Source organism: Muscardinus avellanarius, assembly GCF_963383645.1.
Source record: "Muscardinus avellanarius genome assembly, chromosome: 18".
NCBI classification, from domain to species: domain Eukaryota; kingdom Metazoa; phylum Chordata; class Mammalia; order Rodentia; family Gliridae; genus Muscardinus; species Muscardinus avellanarius.
Genome location: NC_137804.1, coordinates 38,971,797 through 38,981,102, shown reverse-complemented (window position 1 = coordinate 38,981,102; position 9,306 = coordinate 38,971,797). Strand labels below are relative to the sequence as shown.

Here is a 9,306-nt window from a genome sequence, read left to right as displayed (position 1 = left end):
GGGGGGGTCGCATGCATCACCACACCCAGCTATTTTTTTTTTTTTTAATATTTTGAAACAGTGTCTCACTGAGTTGTGAAGGGCCTTGCTAAGTAACTGAGGCTGTCCTGTGACACGCAATACTCTGGTCTCAGCCTCCTGAATGCTGGGATTACAAGCGTGCACCACCAGACCCAGTTTATTTTATTTATTTATATTTTGTGGAACTGGGGATTAAACCCAGGGGCTTCTATCTCTGAGCAATACCCCAGCCCTATTTTTTATTCTTTATTTTGAAATAGGTTGTGAAGGGTTTCACTAAGCAGCCAAAGCTGGCCGTGAACATGCGACCCTCCTGTCTCAGCCTCCCGAGTATTGGAATTACAAGCTTGTGCCACCACGTCCGGCCCTGTTTTTATTTTTTTGGGGGGGATATTGGGGATGGAACCCAGAGGCATTCTATCTCCAAGTTATACCCCCAACCAGATTTTATTTCTTATTTGGAAAGAGAGTCTCACTAAGTTACAAATTGCTGAGGCTTGCTTTGAATCCTCCAGACTCAGCCTCCCAAATACTGAGATTACAAGCATGTACCACCATGCCTGGCTAAGACCCTGTTTCAAAATAAAAAATAAAGCCGGAGCCAGACATGGTGGCGCACACTTGTAATCCCAGCATTTGGGAGGCTGAGACTGGAGGATCGCGGTTCACGGACAGCCTCAGCTACTTAGTGAGGCCCTCCGCAATTTAGTGAAACCCTGTTTCAAAATAAAGAATAAAAAATAGTGCAGGGGGATGTAGCTCAGAGGTCAAATGCCCCTGGGTTCCATCCCCAGACCCGCAAAAAAATAAAATAAAATAAAAAATAAAGCTGGGCATGGTGGCGCACCCTTAAAATCCCAGGCTTGGGAGGCTGAGACGGGAGGATCACACAGGTTTTTTTTTTTGTTTTGTTTTGTTTTGTTTTGTTTTTGGTGGTACTGGGGTTTCTGGAAGCCCGTCTATCTCCGGGCTACACTCCCAGACCTATTTTATTTTTGGAAACAGGGTCTCCTAAACCAGCGCGGCTGGCTTTGAACCTGCGCGATCCTCCTGTCTCTGCCTCCCAAGCGCGGGGATTACAAGCGTGTGCCACCACGCCCGGCATGATCACACAGGTTTTAAGCCAGCCTCAGCTACTTAGTGAAGCTCTCAGCAATTTAGTGAGACCCTGTTTCCAAATAAAATATAAAATAGGACTGGGGGGTAGCCTGGAGGTAGAAAGCCCCTGGGTTCCACCCCCCCAGTACCACAAAAAATAATAAAAATAAACAATAAAAAGGGATGTGGGAGCCGGTTGTGGGAGTGCACTCTTGTAATCCCAGCAGTTTGGAGGCTGCGACAGGAGGATCCGGGTTTGTGACCAGCCTCAGCTACAGAGTGAGGCCCTTGGCAACTCAGTGAGACCCTGTTTCAAAATAAAGAATAATTTTTAAAAAATAGGGTTGGGGGTGTAGCTTGAAGGCAGAATACCCATGGGTTTCATCCCCAGTACTGCCAAAAAAAGGGTGGGGAGGGGGGCTGGAGTGTAGCTCAGAGGTAAAATGCTCCTGAGTTCAATTCTCAGTACAAAGGATGGAAAGGAAGAAGGAAGGGAGGGTGCGGGTCACAGGTAGGATGCTCCTGGACTCCATTTCCAGGTCTCCCCACTCAGTAAGTAAGTAAATACTGTGTGTGTGTGTGTGTGTGTGTGTGTGTGTGTGTGTGTGTGTGTTACTGGGGATTGAACCTAGGGACCTTCTACCACCGGGCTACACTCCCAGACCTATTTTATATTTTATTTGGAAACAGGGTCTCTTAATCCAGCTGAGGCTGGCATCAGCGCCATAGAAAATACTATTTATCTTAAAATAAACAAAAAAGCCCCAACAAACAAGTAAAATACAATGTAAGCTGGGCGTGGTGGCGCATGCATGTAATCCCTGCACTTGGGAGGCTGAGACAGGAGGATCGCACAGGTTCAAAGCCAGCCTCAGCTACTTAGTGAGGCTCTCAGCAACTTAGTGAGACCCTGTTTCCAAATAAAATATAAAATAGGTCTGGGGTATAGCCCGGAGGTAGAAAGACCCTGGGTTCCACCCCCAGTACCATCAAAGGGAAAAAAAAGAAAGAAAGAAATTAGAAATAAGATGTAAGAGCCGGGCGTGGTGGGCACGCCTGTGATCCCCGCGCTTGGGAGGCGGAGACAGGAGGATCGCGCAGGTTCGAAGCCAGCCGCGCGCGCTGGTTTAGGAGACCCTGTTTCCAAATAAAAATATAAAAAAAATAGGTCTGGGAGTGTAGCCCGGAGGTAGAAGGGCTTCCAGGAACCCCAGTACCACCAAAAAAAAAAAAAAAAAAGATATAAGATGCGGGAGGGCCTTGAGCGCGCCGGGGCCCCGGCCCCTGGGCCCGGCGGGCAGTGAGGGAGGGCGCGGAGGCCGGCCTCGAGCCCGTCCTGAGCCTCCCTGCCTCCCCGCAGGTCTCCATCTCCTGCTCATGCCGCTGGGACTGGGGCGGCGGAAAAAGGCGCCGCCGCTGGTGGAGAATGAGGAGGCGGAGCCGGGCCGCGCCGGGCTGGGCGTGGGGGGCCCGGCGCTGGGCGCAGGCGGGCCGGGGGCGCCCCAGGGGGGGCTGCCGCCGCCGCCCGCCGCCCTGCGGCCCCGCCTGGTGTTCCACACGCAGCTGGCGCACGGCAGCCCCACCGGCCGCATCGAGGGCTTTACCAACGTCAAGGAGCTGTACTGCAAGATCGCCGAGGCCTTCCGGCTGCCCGCCGCGGAGGTACCCGGCCGGCGGGGGAGAGCAAGGGGGCTGAACCCCAGGACCCGGGCAGATGAGAGGCCGGCCACGCCCGAGGCCCGGCCTTGCCATCCAGCGCTTGGGAGGCCGAGGCAGGAGGATCACAGGCTGGAGGCCAGCCTCCGCAACCTAGGGAGGCCCTCAACAACTTAGCCAGATACGCTTTTCTTTTTTGTGATGTCAGGGATTGAACCCAGGGGCATTCTACCTCTAAGCCACACCTCCAGCCTTATTTTATTTATTTATTAGTACCGAGGATTGAACCCAAGGGCATCTGCCTCTGAGTTAGGAACCCAGCCCTATTTCATTATTTTATTTTATCTCATTTTTGTCGTACTGGGGATGGAACCCAGGGGTTCTGCCTGCGAGCTACACCCCCAGCCCTATTTTTTATTCTTTATTTTGAAACAGGGTCTCACTGAGTTGCAAAGGGCCTCACTGAGTAGCTGAGGCGGTCTGCGAACCTTGATCCTTTCAGCCTCCCAAATGCTGGGATTACAAGCGTGCGCCACCACGCCCGGCTCATTCTTTATTTTGAAACAGGGTCTCACTAAGTAGCCAAGGCTGGCTGAGAACCTGCAATCCTCCTGTCTCAGCCTCCTAAATACAGGGATTACAAGTGTGTGCCGTGATGCATGGCTACCCCCAGACCTCTTTATTGTTGTTTTTATTTTGAAACAGGGTCTTGCTAGGTGGTTGAGAGTCTCACTAAATTGCTGAGGCTGGCCTCAAACTTCCCATTCTCCTGTCTCAGCCTCTCAGGTACTGGGATTACAGGCATGTACCACCACACCTGGCTTTATTTTTTATGTTGAAGCAGTCCTGCTGAGTTGCTCAGGGTCTCACTGGGTTGCTGAGCCTGACCTCAACCCTGCAGTCTTCCTGTCTCAGTACTGAAATTATAGGCTTGCATCACTCAGCCCAGCTACCGAGATTCTGTTTCAAAATAAAATATTAAAAACCAGCCAGGCATGGTGGTGCATGCCTGTAATCTCAGTGCTTGGGAGGCTGAGAGAGGAAGGTCAAGGTTTGAAGCCAGCCTCGGCAGCTCAGTGGGGCTCACATCAAATTAGCGAGACCCTGTTTCCAAATAAAAGATAAAATAGGTGGGTCTGAGGGTGTAGCTCAGAGGTAGAACGCCTCTGGGTTCAATCCCCAGCAGCAACACACACACACACATACGAAGGCTGCCAGTTAGCTCAGAGATAGAATGCCCTGGGTCCAAACCCCAGCACCAGAAAAGAAGAAGAAGAAGAAGAAGAAGAAGAAGAAGAAGAAGAAGAAGAAGGAGAAGGAGAAGAAGAAGAAGGAGAGGAGGAGGAGGAGGAGGAGGAGGAGGAGGCAGCGCAGGGCTGAGGCCTCGCAGACCCAGGGACGCACCCTTCATTCCTCCCATAGTGATTTACTGAGTGGTCAGTGTGTGCAGGCTCGGTCAGTTCCCTGCAAATAGCACTGAATTTTTGTAAGGACAGAAATCCTACTCCTAGAACCGGGCGTGGTGGCGCACGCTTGTAATCCCCGTGCTTGGGAGGCTGAGACAGGAGGATCACGCAGGTTCGAAGCCAGCCTCAGCTACTCAATGAGGCTCTCAGCAACTTAGTGAGACCCTGTTTCCAAACAAAATATAAAATAAGTGTGGGAGTATAGCCCGGAGGTAGAAAGCCCCTGGGTTCCACCCCAGTACCACACACACACACACACACACACACACACACACACACACAGAAATCCTACTCCTAAATGGGGCGTTGTGGTGCGCGCCTGTGATCTCAGTACTTGGGAGGCCGGGACAGGAGGATCATAGATTCCAGGCCAACCTCAGCACTGCAGGGAGACCTGATTCAAAATAAAAAGCAAAAAGGGCTGAGGTGCAGCTCCAGGTAGGATGCCCGGGTCTGGGCCGATCAGGCCCTGCAAGGGCGACCCCCCCCCCAGCCCCTTCCCAGCTCCCCTCTATCCCCAAGTGCTCGCCAGGGGCCCCGGGGGAGGGGGCCCCCAGGATGAGCCGCGCCCGCGCCCGCAGGTGATGTTCTGCACCCTCAACACCCACAAAGTGGACATGGACAAGCTCCTGGGGGGCCAGATCGGGCTGGAGGACTTCATCTTCGCGCACGTCAAGGGGCAGCGCAAGGAGGTGGAGGTTTTCAAGTCGGAGGACGCGCTGGGGCTCACCATCACCGACAACGGCGCGGGCTACGCCTTCATCAAGGTGCGGGGGGGGGGCTCCCTGGGGCGCGGCGGGCGGGCGGGCGGGCGGGCGGGGCGCCGGCTCTGACCCCCGCCCCCCACAGCGCATCAAAGAGGGCAGCGTGATCGACCACATCCAGCTCGTCGGCGTGGGCGACATGATCGAGGCCATCAACGGGCAGAGCCTGCTGGGCTGCCGGCACTACGAGGTGGCGCGCCTGCTCCAGGAGCTGCCGCGGGGCCGCCCCTTCTCGCTGAGGCTCACCGAGCCGCGCAAGGCCTTCGGTGAGGCCGGCTGCAGCGCCTGCGGCCGCCGGCAGGGGGCGCGGCGCACGGGGGGGGGCGCCCCTCTCCGCCCCAGAAAGGGGGTGCTGGCCCCCCGCCCGGCTTGGGAGTGCGTGTGGGGCAGGAGGAAGTTACCCACACCCACCCTCAGGAGCCACTGGCCCAGTCAGGCACCCCCAGCCTTGGCCGACCCCCCCAGAAGCCAGGCTTGGCTGCCCCATGCCAGCCCCCCCACTTTTCCATCTGGCTTCACTGACTCTCAGGAATGGGCCCGAGGTCCCTGGGGTGGGGGTGGGGGACTCTAGGGCAGTGCTCTAGGCAGGTAGGGCTGATCTTGGCCCCTAGCTGTACCCCCCGGCGGCGGGGAGACTGGACCCCCTGCCTGTGCCCCCCGGGCCCAGGAGTAGAAGGGACCCCGCCAGTCACCTCCCTAGATTTCTCCAAGCCTGGCCCCAGCTGGCCCTGTCACCATGCCAAGCCCTTCCCAGGGCTCCCCGAGCCTGGAGAAGCCTGGCGGCTGGCTGCGGAGGGCCAGGATGCCGAAATCGGCCCCCTCCATCTTTACACAGACATGATCAGCCAGCGCTCAGGGGGCGGCCGCCCGGGCTCTGGCCCACAAGTAGGCACTGGCCGGGGGACTCTGCGGCTCCGGTCCCGGGGACCTGCCACCGTGGAGGACCTGGTGAGTGGCCCCCAGACCCCAGCACGCTTCCTGTGCTGTCATGGTTAGCTGGGGGTGGTAGCCTTGATGCAAATCCATTTCTGCCACCTCCACACTCTGGGACCTTCCAGGCGTAAGTGAGCCCCAGTCTTTCCCCCCGTAAAATGGGACTCACCTCCAGATACCAGGACCATCTTCCTGGGGTGGTGTGAGGATTAAATGTGGGTGAGGGCGTCAGTGGAACCACGGGGGGGGGGGTCCTTAATAAATATAGTGACAGTGGGCAGAGTGGGGCCCACCTGTAACCCTAGTATTGGGGGGATCGCAGGTTTGAGGCCAGCCTCAGCAACTTAATAAGTCCCTCAGCACCCTAGCAAGACTGTTTCAAAACAAAAAACTAGACGGGCGTGGTGGCGCACACTTGTAATTCCAGCGCTTAGGAGGCTGAGACAGGAGGATCGCGCAGGTTCAAAGCCAGCTTCCGCTACTTAGTGAGGCTCTCAGCAACTTAGTGAGACCCTGTTTCCAAATAAAGTATAAAATAGGTCTGAGAGTATAGCCCTAAAGTAGAAAAGCCCCTGGGTTCCACTCCCAGTACCACCAAAAAAAAAAAAAAAAAAACAACTAAACTAAAAGGGCTGGGGGTGTAGCTCAGTGGTAGAACACCCCTGAGTCCAGTTCCCAGAACAAAAAAACAAAAACAAAAAAACACACAGTGACACCTTTATTCACCCTCTGGTAATGTTATTTTCTTTCTTTCTTTCTTTCTTTCTTTCTTTCACTGGGGATTGAGCCTAGGGGCATTCTACCTCTGAGCTACACACTCAGCTTTATTTATTTATTTATTTATTTATTTATTTATTATTTTGATACTGGGGATAGAAACCAGGGTCATTCTACCTCTGAGCTACACCTCCAGCTCTATTTTTTTTTTTTTTTTTTTTTTTTTTTTTGGTGGTACTGGGGTGGAACCCAGAGGCTTTCTACCTCCGGGCTATACTCCCAGACCTTTTTTATATTTTATTTGGAAACAGGGTCTCACTAAGTTGCTGAGAGCCTCACTAAGTAGCTGAGGCTGGCTTTGAACCCGTGCGATCCTCCTGTCACAGCCTCCCAAGCGCAGGGATTACAAGCGTGCGCCACCACGCCCGGCTCCAGCTCTATTTTTTATTTTGTATTTTGAAACAGGACCTTGCTGAGTTGCAAAGGGCCTCACTAACTAGCTGAGTCTGGCCATGAACCTGTGATCCTCCGGTCTTAGCCTCCCAAATGCTGGGATTACAAGTGTGCGTCACCATGCCCAGCTCTTATTTTTATTCTTATTTATTTATTATTATTAATTTTTTTTTGGTGGTACTGGGGGTGGAACCCAGGGGCTTTCTTCCTCCAGGCTATACTCCCAGATTTATTTTATACTTTATTTGGAAACAGGATCTCACTATGTTGCTGAGAACCTCACTAAGTAGCTGAGGCTGGCTTCGAACCTGTTTGATCCTCCTGTCTCAGTCTCCTAAGCGCTGGGATTACAAGCGTATGCCACTCCGCCCAGCTCTTATTTTATTTTTTATATATTATTATTATTATTCATTATTATTATTATTATTATTATTATTATTATTATTATCAGTGGTGGTACTGGGGTTCCTGTAAACCCTTCTATCTCCGGGCTACACTCCCAGACCTATTGTATACTTCTTTATTTTTGGAAACAGGGTCTCTTAAGCCAGCGCTTGCTGCTGGCTTTGAACCTGCGTGATCCTCCTTTCTATTTTATTTGGAAACAGGGTCTCACTAAGTTGCTGAGAGCCTCACTAAGTAGCTGAGGCTGGCTTCGAACCCGTGTGATCCTCCTGTCTCAGCCTCCCAAGCGCGGGGATTACAAGCGTGTGCCACCACGCCCGGCTATTTTTATTTTTAAACAGGTCTTGCTTGGTTGATGAGCACCTCACTACTTGCTGAGGCTGTCCTCAGACCCGCGAGCCTTCTGTCTCAGCCTCCCGAGTACGGGGATTACAGGTGTGGTCTCCAGGCCCCGCTGATGACCCTGTTCTTGCTTTCAGCCCTCAGCCTTCGAGGAGAAGGCCATTGAGAAGGTTGACGACCTGCTAGAAAGTTACATGGGCATCCGGGACACAGAGCTGGGTACGTGGGCCCCAGGCCTGGCGGGGCTGGGGGTTACATGGGCATCGGGACACAGAGCTGGGTATGTGGGCCCCAGGCCTGGCGGGGCTGGCTGCAAATCCAGGGAGGGGCTTCCAGGGTGGGTAGAAAGAGCTTTCTTCTCTCTGTCCCCCTGCCCAGCGGCCACCATGGTTGAGCTGGGGAAGGACAAGAGGAACCCAGATGAGCTAGCCGAGGCTCTGGACGAGCGGCTGGGCGACTTCGCCTTCCCGGACGAGTTTGTCTTTGACGTGTGGGGCGCCATTGGCGACGCCAAAGTTGGCCGCTACTAGGACTTTCACCAGCCCACCTGCGGACCTGGGCCCGGCCTGGTGGGGTCCCCTGAGGGGACACCGGGGCCTAGGCTTGGGTCTGCAGCTTAGCAGCCCCAGGACAATGGGGCACAGAGGCCGGGCCCGGCCCCTGCCCAGCCCTGGCACAGCCTGCTCCTCAGCCTGGCCAGGGCCCCAGCCTCTTTGCCCGGCTCCCCACCTACCTCAGCCGGGTCGGGCGCCCCGGGACGCAGGGCCAGATTGGGCTGCCGCTGTCCCAACACTTCCCACCCTCAGCAGCCAGACTGGTCCCTCCGTCCCACAGGGGCCTCTGGTTCTGTTTGGGAGTCACGGCCTCCCCAGTTTCCTGGTGCAGGAAATGTAGAAGGGGGACATCCCCCCAGAAAATGCAATAATACCTTCTGCCACCCCCTCCTGAGAGGAGCCCCACAACCTGGATCCTGTTACCTCCACAATCGAGGAGCCTGCTGTGAACCCATCCTCCCCATCACCTCTGCCCAGGAGAGAGGGAGGGACCGGCGGTGGCCCGTGGGCTTTTGTATCTGGATTTGCCCTCTTGAACATAAAGAATCTCTCTGCAATGGGACCTGTGTGGCTTTTGGTGTTTGGGTGGGAGGGGGCCAGAGCTGGGAAAGAATGCAGGAACTGAAATCCATCTTCTCCAGCTCCAAATTGAATTAGGAGCTGGCCCCAGGCCACCTGCCCCTCCGTCCCGCTGCCCACCCCTGGGGGGGCCTCCTGGCAGCCAGCCGCCAGGCTTCCAGGCAGCGCGCAGAGCCCTGGCCCCTCCATCCCAGCCTCCCATCAGCCTGAGCCCCCCAATCCAGAGCCTGGGGAGCACCAGGGCAAGGCAAGGGCGGCCCCCACCCCTCGCTGGCACAAGACACATGGGCCGCGCGTCGCTGGCGCGGGATCCTCACG

General features: G+C 55.1%; 1 protein-coding gene across 1 annotated transcript; it reads left to right on the top strand.

Moving 5' to 3' along the window:
• Positions 1-2,496: 2,496 nt before the first annotated feature.
• On the top strand, positions 2,497-8,385 carry GIPC1 (GIPC PDZ domain containing family member 1; the record flags this gene model as incomplete). The annotated part of the gene is made up of 6 exons (XM_080714943.1): positions 2,497-2,781; positions 4,823-5,008; positions 5,091-5,271; positions 5,841-5,953; positions 7,993-8,074; positions 8,234-8,385. 6 exons carry the CDS (start codon positions 2,497-2,499, stop codon positions 8,383-8,385), a joined length of 999 nt encoding a protein of 332 aa, XP_080571069.1.
• Positions 8,386-9,306: the final 921 nt, after the last annotated feature.